The sequence below is a fragment of the Zophobas morio genome, unplaced genomic scaffold (genome assembly GCF_036711695.1).
Source record: "Zophobas morio isolate AGI-343-1 ecotype UQ-CSIRO unplaced genomic scaffold, CSIRO_AGI_Zmor_V1 ptg000058l, whole genome shotgun sequence".
Classification (NCBI taxonomy): Eukaryota; Metazoa; Arthropoda; class Insecta; order Coleoptera; family Tenebrionidae; genus Zophobas; species Zophobas morio.
Genome location: NW_026972163.1, coordinates 3,850,309 through 3,877,529, shown reverse-complemented (window position 1 = coordinate 3,877,529; position 27,221 = coordinate 3,850,309). Strand labels below are relative to the sequence as shown.

Here is a 27,221-nt window from a genome sequence, read left to right as displayed (position 1 = left end):
ACTTCATACATCACTACGGCCTATTAGTGGACGTAAAAAACCAGAAACTCATAGACTCGCTAACATCATTAGAAGTGTCGTGTCGGGTTAAAATCGCGCACGAGCCAGGCATACGTGCCATCTTTGACGAGATTCCTGACCCGTATCGAACACTCCTTCGACGCTTCCCAAATGTCCTCCGACCAGCTCCATCAACTAAAGTAACGCAGGTCAAGCATGCCGTCACACATCACATCGAAACAAAAGGACCTCCAAGCCATTGCAGACCGCGACGCCTGCCTCCAGACAAGTATCAAGCCGCCAGGCAAGAATTCCAGCAGATGTTGGAAATGGGAATCGTCAAACCATCGTCGTCACCATGGGCCAGTCCGCTACACATGGTAACAAAAAGGGACGACACGTGGAGACCATGTGGGGACTATCGAGTGCTAAATGCTCAAACAAAGCAGACAGATATTCAGTCCCGCATATCCACGATTTTAGCCAGCACCTACATGGCAAGAACATCTTCAGTACTCTTGATCTCAAAAAAGCGTATTTCCAGATTCCTGTTCACCCAGATGATCAACCTAAAACAGCGGTCACAACCCCTTTTGGATTATACGAATTCACCAGGATGCCGTTTGGGTTGCGTAACGCAAGCCAGACCTTTCAACGCTTTCTGGACCAAGTTCTGCAGGGGCTTGATTTTGCATACGCTTATATTGATGACATATTGGTAGCGTCCGCATCAGAGCAAGAACACCTAATCCACCTGCAAACTGTGTTGGAAAGGCTCGACCAATATGGAGTCATTATCAACCCCACAAAATGTGTTTTTGGGGCACCTGAGTAAAACTTTTTAGAGGTAAAAATCAGTGCTAACGGAATCCAGCCCCTATCAGAGAAGGTAGAAACCATCACTTCCATGGCATTTCCAAAGACCAAGAAAGGACTACAACGTCTTATGGGAATGGTGAACTATTATCGAAGGTGGCTTCCAAACGCAGCTACCATTCAAGCCCCCCCTGAACCAACTGATTGGAGGCAATGTCAAGAAAGATGCCAACATAGAGGCGAATCCAGAAGCCCTGCAAGCATTCGAACAGTGTAAACAAGATTTAGCAAAAGCTACCACACTCGCCTATCCTAACCACCAAGCACCACTCCGGTTGTACACCGATGCGTCTCAAGCAGGTATTGGTGGAGTCTTGGAGCAAGCTGTCGAAGGTATTCCAAAACCACTGGCCTTTTTCTCCGCAAAATTGACTTCCACAGAAAGGAAATATAGTGCGTACGATAGAGAACTTTTGGCAATATATAGAAGTATCCTTCATTATCGACATTTTCTAGAGGGCCGTCATTTCACTATCTTTGCATATCACAAACCTCTGGTATACGCTTTTCATCAAAAACCAGAGAAGTGCAGTCCTCGACAGTCAAGGCAGCTAGATCTGATTTCACAGTATACCACCGACATCCAGTATGTCATTGGTTATAAAAACACACCAGCAGACACTTTGTCAAGGATGTCAGAAATTTCCAAGTGTACTTTTGACTACGACATGTTGGCGACGTCACAAGAGACAGATGGCGAACTGAAAACTCTTCTACAAGACGAAAAGTTCACATTCCAGCTGTTAGGATCATGTGCGCATGCTCGTCCACCCCCAATGGGAGAGGGATGAAGAGAGCGGAACGCTAGGTACGACCGCGGGATTTTGCATGTAGACGTCACAGAATAAACTTGTGCTTAAGTTTACCCCTTTTTTATTTCTTTACGGCTCGTGAAAACGCTCACGAGTCCAACATAAAATGGTCCTTCGAGCCGGATAAATAAGCATAACGGTGTGCTACGAATTCGTGCAACACGCGAGTAAGTGCAAAAAATCAACGCATCACTCCTAGCCACTCCAGGGGAAAATCATCAGCCCAACCTAGTGGACAAGAAAACATCAACACATCAAGTATACGAGGTCTCAGGTCAGTTCCTTGTTTCCTATCCTATTATTCATGTTTTGTCATAATCAATTACTCGTCAGTTCGTTTCCTCATAATGTTGGACGATATTAAAACTTTAATAGCCAAACGGGCTGCTCTCAAAACGCGTTTGACAAAGTTTAACAATTTCATAGCAGACCCTCGAAACGGTAAAAAGGCAATAAATTTAAAAAGGCGGTTAGCATCAATCGAACCTTGCTTACGCGAATATCAAGACATTGAAGTGCAAATATCCACTGTGGACGAAATACAAGTCAAGGACGACGAAGCAACCGAATTCGAAAATAAATATTTTGAAGCTGTGAGTAATGCAGAAAGCTTAATCCAAGCCGCCGGGGCTTTGGAGTCAGTACCTAACTCGAATTCGCCATCAAACCGTAACGAAACGCTTCCGGTCAAGCTACCTGAAATTTGTTTGCCCACGTTTGATGGGTCCTTTACTGAATGGCTTAGTTTTCGAGATTCTTTTCAATCTTTAATTAATAATAATACCAGTTTAAATGCCATTCAAAAGTTTCACTACTTAAAAGGTACTTTATCGGGCGAAGCACAAAAAACAATTAGCCATTTGACACCGTCCACCGATAATTACGCGGCAGCATGGGCGTTACTCGTGGAAAGGTATGAAAATAACCGACTGATCAGTCAGCATCACGTGCGCTCGTTATTTTCATTGCCCAACATTAATCCAAAGGATTCTGCATCGCTCAGAACCCTTTTGCAAATAGTCAATTCGAATCTTAAGGCATTAGAGGGAATTGGACGTCCCGTACATCAATGGGATGATCTTCTTATTCATTTAATTTCTTGTAAATTTGATCACGGCACAACTATTGCATGGGAAGGTACATTGTCCAAAGACATTCCCACAACAACAAGCATTCTTGAATTTCTGACACAACGTTGTCAAATGTTCGAATCATTTGAAGCGACATTTCTTAGTAATAAATTTAACGTTCCAAATAAACCCAAATTTCCGTTCAATGCTAAGTACAATAAGCCATCCAGTCATATCGTAAACAGAAACGAACATAGTCAAATATCTTGCAATTACTGCAAACAATCGCATACTATCTTTTTTTGTCAGAGTTTCCTAGGTCTTAACGTGGATCGCAGATTAAATGAAATAAAAAAACGACATTTATGCACGAATTGCCTACGTAGTGGACATACACTCGAGACCTGCAACGCCGGCAATTGTAAAAAATGCAATAGACGTCATAATACTCTTTTGCACATAGAATCGCAGCCACAACCCTCTTCAAGTACAATGAGCAATTGTGCACAAATTTTAAGCAAAAATGTAATTTTATCAACCACACAAATTTTGGCGACAGGTGCTAATAACAAAGGCATAAAATTTCGTAGTTTGCTAGATAATGGTTCAGTCTCAAATTTTATTACCGAGCGAGCTGTACAAAAATTGGGGTTAAAAAATATACACAAAATCAATTTACCCCTGATAGGAATTGCATGCAAATCTTCTATTATTAGTAAAGCAGTCAGTGTAAAAATTTCATCAATTTCCAATTCATTCAAGGCCTACTTGGACTTCTTAATTGTTCCCGAAATCACGGGTAACGTACCTGCGCAATCATTTACACCATTGCAAAATCTACCCACCAATATCAAATTAGCCGATCCGTTTTATAATAAGTCACTAGCCGTTGACCTCTTGATAGGGAACGAAATATTTTGGGACATACTTTGCATTGGTCAGTTCCGAATTAACAAAAATGGCCCGACATTACAAAAAACCCAGTTCGGTTGGGTAATTGGAGGCGTTCTAAATCAGTTTAATTCATCAAATAACTTAACCTCATGTAACCTTTCAAATATTTCGTTAGATAAACAGATTAGAAAGTTCTGGGAAGTAGAAAATTTACCTGAAAAATCAGACAGTTCAAGCGTAAACAACACCTGCGAAGTACACTTCAAGGAAACCTTTACAAGGGATGCAACTAGTGGTAGGTTTATTGTAAAGCCCCCATTGATAAACGAACCGCCTTGCTTGGGTATTTCCAAAGAAAGAGCTTTGAGGCTATTTTACAACCTTGAGAAACGCTTTTCAAAGGACCGGAACTTATTTCAGCAGTACTCGGAATTTATGAGGGTCTGTCTAGCACTGGGGCACATGACCGAATGTGAACCCGACAATTCCGGTTATTTTTTAAGCCATCATCCGGTCCACAACGAATCGTCAACGACCACCAAATTGCGGGTTGTTTTCAATGCGTCCATGAAAACTGATAACAATAAATCCATAAATGATAATCTATTAGTCGGCCCTAATCTCCAACAAGATCTGTTCAGCATTTTAATTAGATTTAGGATTCATAAAGTAGTCGTTTGTGCGGACTTAAAAAAGATGTATCGTCAAATACTTTTACATCCAGACCATCGTAAGTATCAAAAAATATTTTGGCGAAATGATTCAGGCGAGGATATCAAGGTTTACCAACTGAACACGGTCACATATGGATTTGCTAGTTCGTCATATCTAGCAACGAGATGTGTGCATGAACTAGCTAATCTAGAAATGCAAAATTTTCCGGAAGCAGCAACCATTATTTTACGTGACATGTACGTGGACGATTTGATCTATGGCTCATCCAATATTGTGGACGCGGCACAATTATTAAATGATATCAAGCAAATTTTAATTAAGGCAGGTTTTGAGTTACACAAAATAAGTTCCAATTATTCATGTGATTTCGGGTTTGACGAGGAACTTCAACAACAAGAGCAGATTTCTTTAGACAAACAAAATACCATTAAAACATTAGGCTTATTCTGGGATAATAATAATGACATAATTAAGTACTCCACTCACTCGAAAAATCCAAGAATTGACAAAATTACTAAACGCGGCATTTTAAGCACGATCGCTCATATTTTCGATCCGTTGGGATTAGCGGCACCTGTAGTCATAACTGCTAAAATTATTTTACAAAAATTATGGTCACTAAAACTAGATTGGGACGAAAGTTTACCTATTGAATTACACACAATGTGGTGCGAATTTCTAGAAACCTTTTCACAGCTTAACCAGGTAGCGGTACCGCGCCGAGCTATTTGCGATTATCAACAAGTCGAAATCCACGGATTTTGCGATGCAAGTTAACTTGCAAACGGGGCATGTGTTTATTTGAGATCTCAAGGTCCGGACGGTACTTATCAAACCCATATTTTGTGCTCAAAAAACAAGGTGGCTCCCTTACAATCATTAACCATTCCTCGATTAGAGCTGTGCGGAGCTCTGCTTTTGGCCAAATTGGTGTATAAGGTAACCAAATCTTTATCTAATTTTCAAATCCGTAATCATTATTATTGGACCGATTCTACAATTGTATTGGCATGGCTCCGTACAGAACCCGCCTTATTAAAATCTTTCGCTTCCCACAGAGTCTCAGAAATTCAGTCTCTAGCCCCTTATAACAATTGGTACCACATTCCATCAAATCAAAACCCTGCGGACATTCTATCGCGTGGCGACACTCCGCGTCATTTGATGTCTTCAGATTTGTGGTGGCACGGCCCTAGTTTTTTAACAACGCCACACATACCATATATACAAGAAGTCCCCTCAGGCACTAATTTACCAGAAATGAAACCAAAATGTTGTTTAATAGTGCAAAGGGTCACTAAACATTGTTCCCTTTGGTCTAAGTTTTCAAATTTTGACAAATTGTTAAGAATTACCGCTCTCGTGCGTCGTTTCATTTTTAATTTAAAAAACAAACATAATAAAAAATTGGGCGCTGTAACTTGCAGCGAACTACGAGAGGCCCATAGTTTAATAATAACACAAGTTCAATCCGAAGCCTTTCACATCGATATTCACAATATCAAAAAACATAATCAGGTTGCCAATAACAGTAAAATAAAAAACTTAAGCCCCTTCATTGACTCTTCTGGGTTAGTAAGAGTTGGAGGTAGATTAGCATACTCCAACATTCATAACGATCGGAAATACCCTCTATTGCTGCCGAAACAGCATTTCATTACAAATCTAATTATTAAGAAATATCATGTCGAAAATTTGCACATCGGTTGTCAAGGTACTTTAGCAGCAGTACGCCAACGATATTGGCCTGTTTCAGCCAAAAACGCGGTTAAATTAGTCATTTTCAATTGCCTAAGGTGTTATCGATGCAAACCAATTTCATATGAACAATTGATGGCTGATCTCCCGGTAACACGAGTAACTCCATCGCGGCCATTTACAGTAACTGGTGTTGATTATGCAGGGCCATTCACACTAAAAAACGGCCATGGAAGGACGGTAAAAACAATAAAGGGTTACATCGCCGTCTTTGTGTGCTTCGCTACCAAAGCAGTGCATATAGAGCTTGTGTGTGACTGCACGTCAAATTCATTTTTGAATGCATTAAAGCGGTTTATCTCCCGTAGAGGTAAACCAAGTCAGATTCATTCTGACAACGGAACGACTTTCGTAGGCAGTAACCGGCATTTAAAAGAGTTATATCAATTATTCCAAACAAAATCATTTAAAGATGTGGTAGTAGGCAATCTTTCAAATTTAGGCATTACTTGGAATTTTATTCCTCCAAACGCCCCCCACATGGGCGGTTTATGGGAGGCTGCTGTAAAGTCAATTAAAGGGCACATTAGACGAGTTTTAAATAATACTTTGCTGAACTATGAGGAAATGAATACCGTGTTGATTATGATAGAGGCATGTCTAAACTCCAGACCTCTCACCCCATTATCAAATGACCCGAACGACCTCGTCGCACTCACTCCGGCCCATTTTCTAATCGGCGGTCCGCTGACCGCTCCGGTAGAGGAAGACCTGAGGGACCTTCCGACCAATCGCTTAATCCGCTTCCAGCTTCTGGAGAAGATGAGACAAGATGTGTGGAAACGGTGGTCCAACGAGTACCTGCATCAGTTACAAACCAGGTACAAGTGGAGGAACGTTCCAGCATTGAAGCCCGCCAAGGGGGACCTGGTGGTAGTCCGCGAGGCCAGCACTCCGCCACAACAGTGGCCTTTAGGGCGAATCGAGGAGCTACACCCGGGAAAGGACGGACAGTGTCGTGTAGTGACGATCAAAACAATGCGGGGAGTGTTTAAAAGACCATTAACGAAAATTTGCGTTTTGCCCATGGACTCTAACAAGGACTGTTGTGAGTGAAAACAGGGCGCAATCAATTTAGAGTCGTGTTATGTGCGCAATCAATTTGTTTGCGAATGGACTCATATATGTTCCACTTATGTCAACGTTAATATGTACTTTATTTATACATTTCATATAGTATTTCTAAGTATCTGTACCTATTTGTAATCAATTGTTATATCCTGAATTGTAATCTTCCATTAAATTCAGCGGGGGGAGCTATGTTAGGATCATGTGCGCATGCTCGTCCACCCCCAATGGGAGAGGGATGAAGAGAGCGGAACGCTAGGTACGACCGCGGGATTTTGCATGTAGACGTCACAGAATAAACTTGTGCTTAAGTTTACCCCTTTTTTATTTCTTTAGGGCTCGTGAAAACGCTCACGAGTCCAACACCAGCAATTTCCCTCACCAGGTGGCAACAAGGAATTGTGGTTTGAAACCTCCCATGGAAATCGTTTGTACATCACACATCATAGAAATCACTCATAACCTCTCACACTCCGGGGTTAGGAACTCTGTAAAACAAGTCACACGTAGGTATTTTTGGCCAAACATCAGGAAAGATACGGCCACATGGGTAAGAAAATGCCTGCCCTGCCAACGCGCGAAAATCCACAGACACGTTAAATCACCCATTGGCACTTTCAGCAATCCTGACGCCCGGTTTAGCCACATTCATGTTGACATTGTGGGGCCCCTGCCTTATTCAGACGGTAAGGAGTACTTGCTGACTATGATAGATAGATTTACTAGGTGGCCTGAAGCAGTAGCAATCGCAGATATCACAGCGCAGACATGTGCCCGAGCCTTGCTCGACAACTGGATCTGTCGTTTTGGTGTCCCTACAAGAATCACAACAGACAGAGGCACACAGTTCGAATCCGCACTCTTTACCTCTCATCGCGAACTTACGGGCATGCATCGCATCCGAACTACTTCTTACCATCCTCCAAGCAATGGACTGGTCGAAAGGTTCCATCGGCAGCTGAAGGCGGCCCTGAAATGCCACGATAACGTGTGGACGCAAGCGTTACCGCTCGTTATGCTGGGTATCAGAAGTAGCATCAAAGAAGACATCGACACATCACCAGCTGAATTGGTTTATGGAACATCACTTCGTTTACCAGCTGATCTGGTCAAAATAAATTCCACGCCAAACTGTTTCCCCCACACATTCGCGCAAGAACTGAAAGAAAGAATGCGACGAATTCAGTACGCTAGGACAACCCATCACGGAGAACATGAAGCTACATCCCAAAGAACCTTCACCAAGCAACGTACGCTTTCATTCGTGTTGACACCGTGAAGAAACCTTTACAACGACCCTATAACGGTCCCTACAAGGTCCTAGAAACAGGCGATAAATTCTTCAAAATCCTAGTCAATGGGAAAACAGAAGTTATTTCGATTGACAGGTTAAAAGCCGCAGTAGTCGAAACGTCAAGCGAAGTGTCAAAGGCACCAAATGTCACCGATCAGAGCACGACGAAATCCACACAGCAACCAGTGGCAATCAAAAGTGACGCGAACAACAACAACAACGAACCCACACGAACCACAAGATCTGGTTGTAGAGTCAGATTTCCATCCAAATATTGCACATAATTCGTTCAATCCTCTCGGCTCTCACTAGGAAGGGGGTGATGTAGCGGACCTTTCCCGCCAATATTTGAATCGGCTAGAGAAGCGAGCATGAAGGATGGAACGCGGGGGAAAAAGCTCGCGCTCCTTCTTCGGTTTCGCGCGATCGTAGAGTGAGGAGCTCCACGTGAAAAAACCTTTTGTTAAAGTGAAATAAATTACATGGTCGTTGATCCGTCTTTTACTGCCCCGTGTACTCAACAACGCAGACTAGGGTGGCAGCCTGCACTAAGCGAGCCACAAAGCTGCTAATAAAGTATATACAGTGGACGCCGCTTAATGTGATCACTTTGGGACTCAGACAAATTGATCACACTAACCGACTGATAACAATAAGCGAAAACCACCATCAGAGACAGGAAAACTTGAAACAAATCAAAATCATGAACAAGAGAGTGTTCATTATGCTGGTAAATGAAGGTACATAAACATTAGAATTTATTTTTAATTTTGGTTATCATTCTGAGAAAGGAACTCTTGAATTTCCTTTGGTTATTTTAGAAAAAACGGGCTGAAATTTTTTTTCTCTGATAAGCTGAGATCTCGTCGTTTTGACGTGCTCATTTTTACATAAGTACTACTCAAATTTAAAACAGGAAAAATTCGTTCATTCAAAAGACGAAAACGGGCTGATTACTAAAGTCTGTCACTGATTGTGGCTCTATAAAGTGAGTAGTATAAGCGAATGTATCTTTTGAGAGCAATAAAAGTTCATTAAAAACAATAGTACTTTCAATCGTCTCGTTTCTTCAAAAAAGCTTGTATAAGAATTGGGAGATTGATCACAATAAGCGAAATATTGATCACAATAAACGGAAAAACTGTAATGCATTGGTATTGCGTGGGCCCGTTCCAAGCCATTTTGATCACACTAAGCGGTTGATAACATTAACCGTGATCATATTAAGCGGCGTCTACTGTATATCGAAAATAATTTATTATTTGTGGTACGTGACATTTTTCGTTCGATTATGAAGACAAGTAAAGATTACATTTTAGAAAACTTTTTTAACTTTGAATATTTACACTTGTACCGAGCTTAACGCTCATGGACTTCAGAAAATAATTGAAAAACTTAGAAAAGTGGATGGTGTTATCTCCTCAAATATGGCAAAATTATGTTTTTGCCTTGGTTGTATAGCAGCCAGCCTTGTGAAAAGATATTGACACACCCGATCAATGACCACTACATTTTCATCAGTGGTAAACTACTCTTTGACAGACATATTAAGAAGTGTTAACCATATTCAAGCAATTAATGAAATCAGGACAGATCTTGGTGCGTAATTTATACATGTGAATATGACCGTACACACTCATGTATGTTTACAACATGTAGGAGACGCTTTTTGTTTTTGCTCGGAAAGAGCCTTTTACTAGTGCTGCTGAAGCCACTATAATTAGCAATTTTCCGGGCAATGTCAAAACTGCTCGTCATCGTTTGAGGACAACTGGCATTCGCAACTACGAGAATTATCACACAGTGCTGCATGTTAATATAATTGAAACAAATTTATTAAAACTTCGACTTTGTCAGTGTCAAAATGACAAATATGCCAATCGACAATTGTATGACACCTCCACCCAGTTTTCCGTGTCCCTGATGGTACTGTTTAAGTGACACTCGTAAAATAGTAGTAACATTTAAGAAATAAATGTGGAAGCATCTCCATTAATATTAGGTGTTTTTCTCGATTAAAATTCTCCCTTTAAAAATGGTGTAAACTGTAGGTTCACATAGGAGTTATAATTCTGTGAAAGTATACATATGTTCTAACTGTTTGCATTTTGAAATCATTTTATTTATTTTACGTATCTCGAGTGTATATTATGAGCTGGATGATTCTATACCACAGTGTCGTTCTGTGAACAAGTCAACAGAATGTTCAATGCTTTAAACAGAAAGATTCCCCGCCAAGGACTGATCCCAGCAATGGAAGATTTCTGAGTTCTTCAAGAGTCTCTTTTATGGCTTAATATCTAGGAGAATAACGTTAAGACTAAAGCAATCGAAGAAAGCAACTTCTTAACACAAAATACAGCGCAAGGATTTCGGATCACCCTTCATTCTGTCATAGATCTCTGCTTATATATGTCACAAAAGTATAATTTTACTTAATTATTGACTGGTAAAATTAATAAAATGTAAATGTAAATAAATCTAACATTTCCATTGATTAATCAGGATCCAGTGGAGATATATAAAAAGTTACATTTTTTTTAGAAATCTTTTGGGCCCATCAGGATGGCTGGAGGTCAAAATGATCACCCAGCTACACCTACTACTTTTTACAACTGTACAAAATATTATCCGTATACGCTGTATTAAAGCCATCAATATTTGGAAACTGTACTGTAACAGAAACAAATGCCCCCAAAACTTTGCTGTCTCATAGTGACATCAAAAATGAAAACGTTCAGTCTTCTTCCTCGTTGGCTATCGAGCGTCTAAAACAGAGACTCGATGGAATAATCGAAGAATCAGATTTAGAGGCTAATGACATTGTACAGTCTGATATATTATTTGCCCAAGCGAAAGAGTGTGTAACATATTATGTGACGGGATACTTGTGTAAACAAGGTAAAAGTATGCCAACTGCTCCACATGTGTGGAAAGTACATGTCCTTGATTACCAACAGTAGTATTCCCGCGAAAACTTTGCTCAACTAACTAACATCAAAATACACGGAGGTTTGAATCATCCGAACAAAAACTTTTTTGCTTGATTTTAAGGATTCAAGAAGAATTTGCGCTTTATGCTGATGATTCTAATGTTTTTGAAAAAACAAAGATTATTTAACGCAAAATTTTTCATTTTCGTTTCCTTGTGCAAACCATAAGAACAAATTACTTGTTTATACAATTAATTATTGCCTAAGAATGAGAATGAAGCAGTTTGCTAGAGAGCACAATACAGAATATAAAAAAGTGAACAGATGAAAAAAGTTTCAATCCAGATTATAAAGAAAGTTTATTTTCATGCACCCCACCAGAAAAAGCCAAAGCAGCTACAACAAATTTTAAATTTGTTGTAGCTGCAACAAAGAACAACTTATAGATGTTTCACATCGAGAGAATAATACCATTTCTTCCCGAATAGTGAATGAAGACAGGAAACAGATCAACACTTCCTAACTCCTCTAAAAAGTGAATAAAAAATAAATAAACTGCTTGTAGTAATCTACCAATTTTTTTAGAAGATGTAAGCCCAAATATGGGGCAGCAAATATTGTTACGGGACCGGGTCGTCGCGACCTCGCGGTTCCAGCGGGGAAGCGTCCGGTCTTTACCCGCGTCGGTACGCCGACTTTGTTCCAGGGTGTCGGAGTGTCCTTGGGTGATGGGGTTCTGAAAAGAATCGGTGTGGGTGCTTTGTTTGCTACGGCAAAAAACTGAGCACGGGATTTTTCGTGAATAAAAGCCTCGATGAAAAAAGAAGGTACGGTTTATTGGGGTTGTCTGGCCGTTTAGCCGCCGGGGCGAGCACTGACGACAACAGACTTCCTTGAAACCCACGACTCAACTGCCTATTGCTCCAATTTTACGTATCTTTATATGCGGCTGCTGTCGCAGCCGCGCTCCGATTAGCGGACCGCGGTGCCGCGGATCTCGGACATGCTTAAATATTATTTGAATAAAACAACTTATCTAATTCCTTAACCTAATGATCGCACTAATCAGGCCTCCAAATGTTGGCCCGGTAACAATATCAACGCCTTCAACACGAAACATAACTGAATTGACAATTCATCTAAGTCCGATTAAAAAACAGATGGATTTTAAACACACCGAAAGCAATACAGATGAAAGTTCCATCTGCCACATACACTTCCAGTTTCCTAAGGAACTGTCATTAGTCATTAAATGCCACATTTGAGGTTAGTAAACAAAACATTTCGATTGATGAAAATATGCATCACATGGTAAAGTCTAAACCTCCTGGTAGCATTTTTCCACTATGTTGTATTAGTTTAAACACCAATTTTCTTTTGCGTAAACGACTTTCTTCTTGCACATACTTTGAAGATTCTTTTATAATTACCAGCAAAGAATGGATTTCCTCTGAAAACAACAAAAAATGGAGAAATTATATAATTCTCAAGAACTTTGGGTAATTTGTTAATAATTATTGCGTTATTAACTTAACCCTAGGATACATAAACGGGGCCTGCCAGGCCCGGATCACTATTTAGTAGCTTGTAATTTGTTTTAAAATTTGTTAATTTAATCCAGCGTTCAGGTATGGTCTAAACATTTATCCGTTTAACAGTTTCTCAGGTCAAATAATTTTTGTCGATTTTTTTAACTTAAAAAATAATTTTTTATCATTACTATCCTACATTTACATCTACCGGGCCTACGAGATCCATATCTAATTTATCCGTATTAACGCGTTTCTGCCTGCTGTTGCTGGCGTGTATCATGGAAAAAGCTAAACTAAGCAAATCTGCATGTCTGTACAGGTTGAAACTTGCGTTATTTCTTATTGTATAACTGCACACCCACATATTTACGTTGTCTCAGTTGAACAGAAAGTTGCGTTGAGTGAGTTTGAAGTAGCAGTTCAAAACAATAATGGCATCTAAAAAACATGTGAAATTTGGTGAACCGAAGTACGAAGAAATGGTTTTGAGGTGGGCAGATGAATGCGAAGATCTCCCTTCTGGAGAAAGTGAAATTTCCGAAGTTGAAAATGATGACATAATGGACAGTGATTTCGAAGCAAATTGTGATGAGTTTTCTGAATCCAGTAACGAAGACGATGATGATGATGATGCTGATGCTAGTGCAGAAAATGTTAGTGTTAGTTCTTATATTTCTGCAAGTAATCTGGAATGGAAAAAAGAACCACCAGCTAAAAGTAAAGTTCAGACACATAATATTATTCGACGTGCACCTGGTTTGGCAAAGAAACATATGTCAGCTACGCCAAAAGAAGCTATTCAATTATTTCTGACTGAAGCTATTATGCAGGAAATTGTACACTGTACTAATTTAGAGGCAAGGCGTGTGTACAATGAGAAATCAAAAACATGAGTTGATGTAACTGTTAATGAACTTTATGCATTTTGTGGATTACTTATTTATGCCGGAGTTGACAGAAGTTGGGATGTCCCCGCAAGGGAGCTTTTTGCTGGTGAATTTCCTAATCCCATTTATCGCGCCACAATGTCTATATTTTGGTTTGAAGAAATGCGAAGATTTATGAGATTTGACAATAAGAGAACTCGAGAAACACGTCTAGAAACCGATAAATTAGCACTGGTATCTTATATTTGGGATCTGTTTATTCAACAATGTAAAACATGCATCATACCAGATATGAATGTAACAATTGATGAACAACTTGTCGGCTTCAGAGGAAGATGCCGATTCATTCAATATATGCCAAGTAAGCCAGCAAAATATGGCTTGAAAATTTTTTGGATGTGCGAATCTAAATCTGGCTTTGCTCTTGATTGTTTAGTTTATGTTGGTCGACAACCTGGAGAACCTCCGCATAATAATCTGGGATTTGAAGTAGTGCAAACTTTGGTGCGTACCATTCATAACTCTGGTCTGAATCTGACTATTGACAATTTTTTTTACGAGTGTTCCTTTGGCCGAGTACCTTTCGGGAAAAAATATTACTCTTGTCGGCATGCTACGCCAAAATAAGAGAGATATTCGGAAAGAAATGAAACCATCTAAAGATCGTCTAGTCTCATCGTCATTGTTTTGCTTCAGAGATAGCGTCACAATGGTGAGCTACGCACCGAAAAAAAATAAATGCGTAGTTTTGCTAAGCAGCATGCATCATGAAGCACTTTTCAATGATGACGCTAAACGCAAGCCCGAAATTATTTTATACTACAATAAAACAAAAGGTGGTGTCGATGTTATGGACTAAATGGTATCCACATACACATGTAGAAGACAAAGCAAGAGATGGCCTATGACATTTTGTTTCAATATTCTTGATGTGGCAGCACTCAATGCTTTTACTGTTTTACCAAGAGGGCATCCAAATTATAACAATCTGGTCACTCACAAACGCAGAATCTTCCTAAAGGATTTAGCAAAAGAGCTCGTGACTCCCCATATGCTCAAAAGATCAACTAACCCTAACATCCGATGTAGCATTTTGGATTGTATGAAAAAATGTGTGGCGGCACAATAACACGTCGGTAAGCAGAGTAAAGATAAGTTGTCTTGTGGTGTAGTGGTCAGCATACCTGCCCGGAATGCAAGGAGACGTGGGTTCGAATCCCACCGAGGCACAACATTTTTATCTGCTTACCTACATTTTAGACTTTACTTATGCCTACTTAGACGACATCCTAATAGTATCCTCGACTCCTGGAGAACATCTCCAGCATCTAGAGATGGTCTTAAAACGACTTAGTCAGCACGATCTAGTCATTAACCCAAAGAAATGTGTTTTTGGCGTCGACACTCTTAAATTCTTAGGTGTTCAAGTTTCGTCAGATGGCATCAAACCTCTAGCAGAAAAAGTTCAGGCTGTACAAGACACGGAATTTCCGAAAACTTCAAAGGCTCTACAGAGATTTTCGGGAACAATTAACTACTACCGGCGTTGGATCCTGAATGCTGCCGAGTTACAATCTCCATTGAACTGTTTACTAAATGGCTGCACTCGTAAAGACCGACCAATTATCAGTACTCCAGAAGTAGTTCAAGCATTCGACAAATGCAAATCTTCTTTGCTGAACGTGGCTCTTTTAACGTATCCAGCACCTCACAGTAAGTTGAGCATTGCAACTGATGCCTCCGATACTGCTGTTGGCGGTGTTTTGCAACAACTCGTGGACAACGAACAACAACCCATTGCTTTCTTCTCGAAAAAACTCACCGGCACAGAAAGACGCTACAGCACTTACGACAGAGAGTTGCTTGCTATTTACAAAACAATTCTCCACTTTCAACACTCGAAGGTCGTATTTTTACAATTTTCTGCGACCACAAACCTTTGATATATGCGTTTCAGAAAAAAACAGAAAAATCCAGCCCTCGCCAAGCACGACACCTTGATTTAATATCACAATATTCTACCGACATTCAGTATATCAATGGTATCAATAACGTGCCTGCCGACATGCTTTCGAGAATTGCTACAATCTCTTTCAAAGCTCTAGACTCTTCAGTGCTAGCTACAGCACAAGCTGATGATCCCGATCTCCAACGCTTGAAACAAGAAGGCAAATTCACCTTTCAAGAAATTCAAATCGTCTATACATTCCGACGCCAGCAACTATCTCCTTCGCACCCCAGCACGACCGCGCGCTGTGTCGCTGGGGGGGGAGTACTGTGGCGGCATAATAACACGTCGGTAAGCAGAGTAAAGATTCTCCTTAGGTTAAAATGATTTCTGTTTTAATAATTAAAGAAAAGCGAACCATTTTTTCAATAACTTGTCAGATTTTGACAAAAATGTCAGGGGTGTACAAAACTGAACTCGGCGACGCAGGCAATTGTTTTGCACCGACAGCACTATTAAATTAAAAAAAAAAAAACAAATTAATTTTTTGCGTTTTTATTAACGCAATTCTTTTAAACAAAAACAGTGGTTTAATTAATTTTTCGCACACAGGCATTATTTTAGTTGCTTAACGTTATAACGTAATTTTGCATAGTTTTTAATAACAGGAAGCTGCGCTAAAATTTGTTTTTTGTACGATAAAATAGGTTTTTTGTTATCAGCCTAATCTTTCCCTATTATATTACATCTGTCTTAAATTTAATAAAAAACCCTTCAAAAATACCTAAGTTATTGCGCCCGAAAGTGTTATGTGGGACACCCGGTATATGTTGCATTCGCACTTTGGTTCACACCCTATTAGTTGTGCCAAATATAGGGAACTAAATAAAAGGAACCAAATATATATACATTTTCACTCCCACAATTAGTCAAATACACTGACGTCATCCGAGGTCATCAAGATGGCAGCGTTTGACAACTAGCCGGTTTTCTCAGAGTCAATGCTAATATTTTCGGAATTCATTTAAATTTGAGAGTGTGTCAACTGTGTTTTTATAGTTTGGTAAGTTTGTTACAGTTTCTAGACTGTGTAGATATCTGTAAAACGCACCATAACGTTTGAATATGCTTAAAAAATAATGTTTTCCAATGTGATGTACAGGTTAACTTCGCTGCATCTTATATTATTTGTTTTGCAGATTAATTCTTTGTTAATGTACATCAATGTTTTTTAAATACACTAGCATCTGAATATTATAATATTTTGTCTTTTAAGAGAAAATGCTTAAATTTTGTGCTGTTGTCGGTTGCGCGAATCGAAGCACCAGAAATGCGGACAAATTTTATTTTCCTTTCCCAGCAATTAGCAACAATAAAGGTAAATATATACAGGACGGGGAAAAAAGGCGGAAGCTTTGGTTAAAAGCCCTGAAACGAGTGGATTTAACGAAGCCAAAGTAAAGTATTCCAATGTTTGTTCGGATCATTTTATTTTAGGTACAGTAACTACCTATTAGATTTACAGTTTCTAATATATTACAACATTGGTGCTCTTTTAGGTAAACCTGCAGATTTGTCGGATGTGGACCATCCTGATTATGTTCCATCACAAAATTTAGAATATAAAAATAAATCCACTCATAATACTTGTAATGTTGAAAGACACAGTCGTTTAAAAAAACGAAAACTGAATAAATGCCTCTAGACTTTTGAATGCACGAATTTCATTGTGGGTTATTTTACTTATTCCAAAAATAAAAAAGTTTAGAATGGTATTCATTTTTATGGTAGGGACATCGTCTAAACACAAATTAAAATCACTTGCACTCATTGTATAAGGATCTACGCCGTTTATAGTAGATTATATTATTAAGAGTATAAGTAAAGCTTTATGTGCTGAGCATGGACTGTTGACTGACGAACGTAGTGAGTCAGACATGTCCGTGCGAAGCACATAAAGTACTTAGACTCTGAATAATATATGCTATTTTTTCTTCAAACTTACAAGATTATAATAAAAAACAACGTATCAATAATTTATACATACATACATTATAATTTGTCTCCGAAAATCGTGATACCGATTTATAGTTACCGTATTCGAGATACACCCACATAAATTTTTATGGGACCAATCACTCAAAAATCGGTGCTCCTGAAACCGCAACCATAAATTATGAAAAGAGCTTGACAGGTCATTTTATACAGAGCCGTATTCGGGTTGAGTTGAAAGTTTTACCTGCTTTCGGTAATGTTATAGATATAATATTAGAAAATATAATAATCGTCCAGAAAGTTCTCCCGCTGTAGTAAATCTCATTAGACAACAATCAGAACTCATATCTTCTGAAAAATGGCAGAATTGTAATCGGCATGTTATACAAGTTGAATCAACATTTGTAAATACACGGCCTAACGAAATTATTATTTCAATAAATAACGACTCATCTGAGTTTGAAAGTGACTTATAATCTTATAAACATTATTTAACTAATACAATTTGTCTTTTATTTCACCTTATTTTTTTAACACAGTACGGCCCTGAAAAATTCTGCCGGAACGTGCCGATATCTGGTCGCATAGGGTGTTAAAAGCAATAAATTACTGTTGCCATTGTGCAGGGGTTTCACTCATTATCTGTCATAAAGTTTTATGTGGGTGTATCTCGAATGAAATTTGTATACAAAAACGTGTTTGGATATTGTTATGGAAACTTATCAAACAAAAAAAATCGCACTGTGAGAGCAATACTCACGTAAGTCAAAATTTGCCGAATTCTTAAATTTATCATTAATGCATAAAAAAGTTAATGTAATTTTAGTATATGTAAGTATAAACGGTTTTTAATAGTTGCGTAATGCTCAAATTCATCAAAATGTTTGTATTGCATTTCCGAACATTACGTGTGCACTTAATGCAAGACTGCCGTATCTCAAACCTAAGTGAAATGCGCGTAAGCATAGCTTCATAAAGCTATGAGATTTCAGTCGATGTTGATAATCTGATACTCCTACTAATTTAGGTACAAAATGAACACAACAAATGCACAATGTCTTCTGATATAGTTAAAAATTGACCGAAAACATGGAAAAGTAGGAAAGTTAATTAGAGCGAAATAATAGTCAATCAATTCCCGAACATCACGACAACGGCGGCATCAGATTTAAATGAAAATGATTAAACAATATTTATGAAGGTCCTTTAGCAATACGTAAAAAAATACGATGGAGTGAATCAATTATGTATAAAAAACGAATTAAATATAATTATAACACATTTTATAACAATTTAGCCATAGTACACTGACCGGCAAAAAAAAACCGGTCACCCTGAAAAATTTCGCAAAACGAAGCTTTAAAAATTATTAATTTAACTAGTGATCGTTATTTTATTAAAGAACCATTCACTATTTACATATAAGCCAATTAAACGCAGAATTAAATTTAATTTAACAAAATAACAGAAACAGAGTGACACTTTGAAAGACGTCTGTAAGAGTTAACGGAATTATTTTCGCGTGAATTTATTAATTGCCAAACTTTTAATCAAATGATGAAACACACTATTTACAACAACAGCCTCCTTTTTTGTTTTTTTTTTTTAAGAAAATATCGTACTTGGTCTGTTTCTGTTATTTTGTTAAATTAAATTTAATTCTGCGTTTAATTATCTTCTTTTTTGTGCTAATGTGTACATCATGTGTCAATAGCGAATGATTCTTTAATAAAATAATGAGCACTAGTCAAATTAAGTTTTAAAGTGGTTTTGCGAAATTTTGCAGGGTGGCCGGTTTTTTTTGCCGGTCAGTGTAGATGTTGAATGAATTAATACTGTGATCGTTTTGTGTTTTGTTGTATTTTTTTCATTACAATGTGTTGCTATTTTGCTCTTGTCTTAAATTTATTAACACGCAAGCCAAAATATTTGATATGGTGTACCAGTGCAATAGTCACGTAAGTCCAAATTTCTTGTTTTCTATAACGAGTAGAAGGGTCTACTCTAAAGGAATAAAAACACGATTAATAATAGATTGACAGTACGACTATAACGTATTTCGAAGCCTTTGGTATTTAAGATACAAATAATATATAAAAACTTGGGAATTTTAAATCATCATTACTCGAAACACGCTGGTTTTGAGTTACGTGAGTATTGCTCTCACAGTGCGAAATGTCAAAATTTTTTGCACAATGTCTGCATTTATAGAAACTCCACCTGAAATAGTTGAAATAGCGAAAGCTGCAATCGAAAAACTTCTTCCGACAAACTCCAGTGTTGTTTAGGAAGCAGCTTTCAAGAGATTTACTACTTGCTGTTACCAAAAAAACGCAGTCGTTTACAAAGAAAGTGTCCTTCTGGCGTATTTTTCGGAGATGTCCAAAAGCTTGAAAAGTTCCAGTTTGTGGTCTCATTACTCGATGAGAAGAACTTCGGCGACTTTACTTGTCGACATCAGCGCAGAAATTACCACCCTCAAGAGGCATGGAGGTTAGCGATCAACCACAGTGTCCCAAGGATACATCGAGGATTCATTAGCAAACAAAAGGAATATTGGTAGGAAGATTTTGCCAAAAAATGAAAGCAACAGCAGCGAATTTGAAAACTACTAGTAGTAGTAACGAAAGCATTACTACCATGAACTTCAATTTGAACGACTCGGTTAACAATAGTGATTTGGAATAAATTACAAGAAACTGTCTTTTTCAGGATGCGACGAATTGTACCTTTAATATTAATATTAACAATTATAAAAATTAGCAATAAATAATTAGAATAATTAAACCTTATGTTTGATCATACTGAATCAAGCGTTTTTAATAACTCATAATCAAGTAACTTAGACTTATATGCTTAAACTTATAAACACTTTATCTGATTAATCATATAAGTGTAAGTTTTACTCTGAAAATGAAGTCATTAAAACGTCACTTATATGACGTTTGGAGAAAAAATTGTTTAACTTTTGTACATATCTGTTTTTCTCTTTGACGGAAAGACATCGTGCATAATCACTTAAATTATCCATACTTTAAAAACAAATCACACACCTTCACTTAAACCCATCACATTAATCTCAAACGAAAATATTAATTTCCGATTTACCGGTTAAAACACGGATGTATTTTGGGTGACGAGGAATTCAGACCAAAACAGCGTTCTGTATTTTTATTAGGTATTTTTAAACTCAAATCGCCAAAAAAAGCACCCAGATACACAGAAAAGATATGAAAGAAGCTATTCACGTGTTTATTTTCTAGATAAATACCCACACTTTTAAATAAAATGCGAAAATGTTAACATTGTCACTTAATGAAGTTTCACGGCGCTTATCAAACGCTGAGTTCCCGCCACAGCGTGACGTCACGTGTTATTGGCTAATTTCCAATAACTAATTGATCCACGAAGCAAGAAGTTTCACGCTTAGGAGTATGTTTGTAATGTGGTACAGGGACAAGGGCGTCTATGAAAAATCCGATTTTACCCGTCCACACGTTGTGACCATAAAAAGTTTGGTTATGTTAGCAACGCATAGCATTAGAGACCAGGAATGCAAAATCTAACATTTTTTTATGGCACAAGGAAGCATTTACGCAATTTTTGAAAGTGAGGAACGTAATCAGGAGAGTTTGGTGCAAACAGTTTGTGCGAAATCGCATGTCCGTTTTGTAAAATTTTACCGTTGCTTTAGTTCTCGATCATATTTTATATACACGATGATCGGCAGCATAAAAATGTCTTTAATGTGACGATAACTGGTTCACTTACCTTATATCACGTGTAGTCCATTCAATATAGAAGTCTACGATAATAATAATCTAACATCACTTACCAAACACGTCATCATTTAAAGTGAAATGTTTGCCACACACCCTCATATATTTTGATGACGGTTTACACATCATTCTCGAATATCAATTTCATGGTCATTGCCAAACCAGTTTGAAACTTTAACCCTTCTTCTATTTCTTGGCAAATGGTAAATGAATTTTTGTCTTTGTAGTATCCGTACACGCAACAGTTTGTTTTGTTTTATCCACCGATTTTTTCGTCTATTTGGACCACAAGACGTATTATAACTATTTACAACACTTTAACACAAAAACACCGAGGCACACCGATGTAAATTATTGTAAATACAATTGTAAACCACAGACCATGTAAACTGAAGGCATAGAATCCAACCACCCAACACCTAACTGGCGATGGGTCACCACTAGGGATGCGTAAAAAATACCGGTTTTCCACTAAACCGATTTTTTGCTGCGAAAGAACCTACTATAACCGGTTTTTTTAAAATTCAGTTATAACCTGATGAACCGGATGCCGTATGTCAGAACCTACTTGTAGGTTTTTTTATTTTTTATAGCAAAATAATGCAGGCAAAAAGCGTACGTGGTACGTTGGTGGTTATTGTACCTACCCAGTGTTGGTAAGCTTGGAAGTTATACGTTTGGGGGGCAAGTAAGATAGCAATAATTAAAAAAAGAGAACTAACAACGACCAGTGGTGATTGGCTGATTGGATTGGAAAAAGGGTGCTCGTGACAATTTTCTCGTGCTGTGGACATTATTATCACAGACTAGTGTGGTCTGTGATTATTATTTTCCCGCGCGTTGCAACGCTTTTGTACTTCCTAACCTAATTCCAAGTGCGTACATGGATAGTAGTCTGATTAATAAAAGTAAGAGAATAAGAGAAAGTCTACAAACAATCAAAAGTATTCATTTTCCAGCAAATCAAAAATATTCCTGTAAACTAGTGTTTGCATTATAGGACGACCAGCCAAAACATAGAAAAAGCCAAGTATGGGAGTTTTTCACCCGATGTAATAATCAAAACTGTAAGTGTAATTTATGCGGAAGAATTTACAAAACTGGTGGTGGGACCACAAACCTAAATAATCACCTTATTCGAAAACACCCAAAAGTCAATGCTATTAATTTCAAAAAACATGTCGCAGATGAAGCCAGAGTGAACAAGAAACCAAGGATCGACTTTGATTTGACAAACTCAACGCCTTCAACGTCTCATAGCAATGCAGAAGGAGGAGATGCAGCGAAGGAGATTGAAAATGAAGCCCTAGACTCTCAGCATGAGGTGAAGAATTAATTCTTAGATTTCATCATATGGGAAAATTTCTATAGTTATTTGAATATATTTTCTATCATAGGACAGTGATGACAGTTTTGAAGAGAATTTAATAGAAGTTCATAGTATCGGGAGTGCCAGTACCATTACTGCAAGCAGTACAAGCAACATAAACTATAATGGTAGTAACAGCTCGCATCTCTCTCAACCTAGTATTCACCAGATTTTTAATGCACAAAGATGTTATGAATGTAAATATCATACCTTCATAAAAAAATTAATCCTATGCATGGAAATTGTGAAGCTCTATTTGATATACACTTAATGTTTCAGCTGGAGGGTCAAAAGAAGCAATGTTAACCCAAGCTTTAATCTTCATGATATGCAAAGACAATTATCCATTGCAATGTACTGAAAAAGAAGGTCTCAAAAGGCTTTTAAAAGTAGCAGTGCCGTTATATCATGTTCCAAGTAGGAGTACAGTAAGTCCATTGGCTCTAACAATTTAAATCGGCAAAAATCTATTATTTTTAGATTGCAAAATATGTTGAACAGAAGTACAACAGCCTGCAAATATTTGTTAGCAAAAAATTGCAACAAGCTCACCATCTTGCCTTAACAACAGACATTGCAACAGTGATCAATGCGACAAGAAGTTTTATAGTTTTAACTGCCCATTTTATCAGTAAGATGAATTATTTTGTTTCTTTTTTCATTTAAAGATTTTAATTGATAGATGAAGAAAATAATGAAATGGTTACTATTGCACTTGGTGTGAGTAATCTGACACAGCACCATACAGCAGACAATATAAGCAATGATTTGCACACTATGTTGAATAACTGGAAAATTTTAAAAGAAAACATTGTTTCAATTACGACTGATAACGGTGCAAATATTGTTGCTGCTGTAAAGAAAATTATGTCACAGACTTCTAATCATTTCCATGTCAGTTGTTTTGCGCACAATATAAACTTAGTGGTAACAAAGGCATTAGGAAGTTGTCCAGATATTGTCACCATAATTGAAAAAGTAAAGACAATTGTTGCTTATTTTAAGCACAGTAATGTTGCACAAGATCAGTTAAGATATGAACAGAAAAATGAAGGAAAAAAGGATGGAACATATCTGTATTTAATACAAGAGGTTCCCACTAGATGGAACTCCACGTTTTATTGCTTACAAAGGTTTAAATACCTATCGGGTCATGTTGGTAAAATTTTACTGTCGTCTGAACACCAAAAAGCTCCACCAATGTTGACTGCTAATGAGCTGGCAATTATTGATGAGTGTTTGAAGTTACTTGGGCCATTTGAGGATGCAACTAAAAATATATCAGGCGAAAAATATGTCTCAGGAAGCTTGGTGATACCCATGACCAACTGTATTAAAACCTCCTTACATAGAATCAACGTCAGTAATCCCTTTGCTAAAAACTTAAAAAAAGAACTTGAGGCACAAATAGAAAAAAAACTTGATCCTTTAGAAACAAATATTCTTTTGTCAATAGCCACAATTGTAGATCCCAGATTTAAGCGTCTTCATTTTTCATCAGCAAGAAATGTTGCCAATGCCATTACAATAATAAAAAACGAAGTTAAAAAAGAACATCAGAATCAAGGATCGCTCACTCCACCAGTACATCCAAATATTATAGATGATGTAGATGGATGCATTTGGAATATCCATGATGAGATAGCCTCAAGGCACTTACCTGATTCAGATGGTTGTGATGGATTACCCGCAGAGTTAAAATTATATTTGAATCAACCGATTCAACCAAGAACTCGACATCCAATACAGTATTGGAAAGAAAATAAGAATGCATTTCCAGGAACGTACAAAGTTGCCATGAAATACCTCACTGTCTTGGGAGCTTCAGTTCCAGCAGAACGCCTGGTATCTACACTTAATAATGTTTGTTCTGATAAAAGAAGTCGTTTGACACCACAGCACATCAATGAGTTAGTATTTCTTAATTCTTTGGATAGTATTTACTGGAACATCTAATTTGGAATTCATTTTTTGTTTATATAATCCAGACTAATGTTTTTTTGTTAAACATGAAATACATTTTTGAGTTGCAACGATTTATATATCAATATTATTACCTATTCACCTTTTTTTTACTTTCACATTGAATTGGGAACAATCGGTTAACCTGCAAACCGGTTATTGCAGGTTCGGTTAAACTGTTGGCAATTAACCTGTTCAAAAATAAACCGGTTAACTGAAAACCGGTTTATTTTGTAGAACCGAACATCCCTAGTCACCACAGCAGAGTTGCCAACACAAACTAACCTTAAATTCTTAAATCAGTTTCGGGAGATACCGGAAAAAATCGGTAGATTTAAAAATGTTGAATTTTCGGATTATTTAAATTAACAACATTTTAGTCCCGACCACGGTTGTAGAATAGATAGGTTGATACACTAGCATACATTTGCATATCCCTGGTCAGCGACGCATATTGCCGATCGCGTCGCCTGGTTTTTGACGTTTTAGGGACACAGAACTCTATAGGCATCTGTCTATAACCGATGTAATTAATAAAAGAAATCGTACTTATCGACTCCGATCAAATGTCATTTGCAAATTTTGTATTGTTCATAAGGCAATGTAAACGAAAATCCCCAAAATAACTAGAATGATTTCCGCTCGACAAGGTAGAGGCGCTAGCTGTATGTGTCCTTTCCATGGATATAGGGATCGAAAAGAAGCGTCGCCATCCCAAGCCATTAGTGTACAAACCTATCTATTCTACAACCGTGGTCCCGACTGACCTATCAACGCCCAGCCCAAACCGCTAATGCTAAAAAGTTGAAATTTGGAGAGAATGTTCATTTTATACTGGAAGCATCGTTTAAGAAGGGATTTCTCGAAATTCATCCCCTAAGGGGGTCAAAAAGGGGTGATAAAATTTGTATAGACCGATATATCCACTGTCAATTTACATCGTTACGTGAAACCCGGTACATTTTAATTCTCTTCAATACAAACAAGGAAATACGTATTTAAGCATTTTCGGAGATTCGACCCCTAAGGGGATGAAAAATGGTGTCTAAATTTGTGCGGCCGAGTTTTTATAGGAAAAATATTTCTACTATAAATTGAAATTTTTACGTGAAACTTGGTATTAATGTTCTTCAACACAAATAATGAAACCGGTGTTTAAGCATTTTCTAAAATTCAACCCCTAAGGGGGTGAATGTGAAGGCTAAGTTTGTATGGGAAAATGGTTCTATTGTACGAGTATATTTAAATTTTTACGTGAAACTTGGTACTAATGCTCTTCAACACAAGTAATGAAACACGTATTTGAACATTTTCCGAGATTCAACCCCTAAGGGGGTGAAAAGTGGTGGCTAACTTGATATCGGAAAATTATTTCTATTGTAAATTTTTGACATGGAATTTAGTATTAATGTATAGTGAAACACGTATTTAAGCATTTTCCTAGATTCAACCCCTAAGGGGGTGAAAAATACTGGTTAAGTTTGTATGGGAAAAGTACTTTTATTGTAAATTTAAATTTTTGCGTGAAACTTGATATTAAATTAATGCTAAGGGAGTGAAATGTGGAGACTAAGTTTGTATGGGAAGAATATTTCTAATGTAAATTTAAATTTCTACGTGAAACTTGGTATTTGGCTTTTCAATACAAATAATGAAGCACGTATTTAACACTTTAACTGCCGGGAGTACCTGCTCAAACTTCATTGTGCGCCATGTAATTTTTTTTATAAAATAAATTCTCTCTAGTCTAGCTTTGACATATTTTGATGAAAAAAGCAAAAAAATCAATCAAATTAATCGAAAAAGACATGTGTGACAATTTGTCACACACGGCGTGGCGTGCATCACGATTACGTCACTGTGATGCATCGATAGCTTTCAAGTTCTTGCAAGATTTAGCAAGTTGCATTCTGATATTGAAGGTACATGCAAATTTTGTAGTTAGTGCTTATTTCGTTTGTGCAACTGATACGAGTGGTTGTGTTATAGAAATGTCGTACGAAAAAGAACAAGAATTTCTTCAAAAATTGGCAGATGAAGTTCTAGACATGAGCGATGATGATGTTGATCCGTTCTCAGATATAGACGACTCGGATGTAGATAAAAATTACGATCCATCTCAAACAGAATATGATTCTGAAGTTGAAACCGGCGGACCTTCGACATTAAAAAAAATAAAAAAAGGTAAAGTTTTTCATCCAATCATATCTCATTTTTATTTATTCCTATAAATGCAGACCGAGGAAAAAATCTGAAGACACATAGAACTATTTCTTCAAGTAGTGATAATTCCGAAGACGGTTCGGATTATTTGCTCATTCAAACTGAAAACGATCCTATCAGTGAGGTAGAATTTGTTGATAGCTCGA

At 37.6% G+C, this 27,221-nt stretch overlaps 4 protein-coding genes across 4 annotated transcripts; all 4 read left to right on the top strand.

Moving 5' to 3' along the window:
- Positions 1–2,035: 2,035 nt before the first annotated feature.
- Positions 2,036–7,141, top strand: LOC135143218 (uncharacterized). The gene is made up of 2 exons (XM_064075096.1): positions 2,036–5,099; positions 5,142–7,141. Exons 1-2 carry the CDS (start codon positions 2,036–2,038, stop codon positions 7,139–7,141), a joined length of 5,064 nt encoding a protein of 1,687 aa, XP_063931166.1.
- Positions 7,142–14,106: 6,965 nt separating this feature from the next.
- Positions 14,107–14,658, top strand: LOC135143217 (uncharacterized). The gene is made up of 3 exons (XM_064075094.1): positions 14,107–14,160; positions 14,236–14,288; positions 14,361–14,658. The coding sequence occupies exons 1-3, from the start codon at positions 14,107–14,109 to the stop codon at positions 14,656–14,658; spliced, it is 405 nt and encodes a 134-aa protein (XP_063931164.1).
- Positions 14,659–22,068: 7,410 nt separating this feature from the next.
- Positions 22,069–23,345, top strand: LOC135143215 (uncharacterized). The gene is made up of 5 exons (XM_064075093.1): positions 22,069–22,073; positions 22,128–22,209; positions 22,522–22,845; positions 22,919–23,087; positions 23,170–23,345. Exons 1-5 carry the CDS (start codon positions 22,069–22,071, stop codon positions 23,343–23,345), a joined length of 756 nt encoding a protein of 251 aa, XP_063931163.1.
- A 244-nt stretch (positions 23,346–23,589) lies between these two features.
- On the top strand, positions 23,590–24,846 carry LOC135143214 (zinc finger BED domain-containing protein 4-like). Its single transcript, XM_064075092.1, has one exon. It carries the CDS (start codon positions 23,590–23,592, stop codon positions 24,844–24,846), a length of 1,257 nt encoding a protein of 418 aa, XP_063931162.1.
- Positions 24,847–27,221: the final 2,375 nt, after the last annotated feature.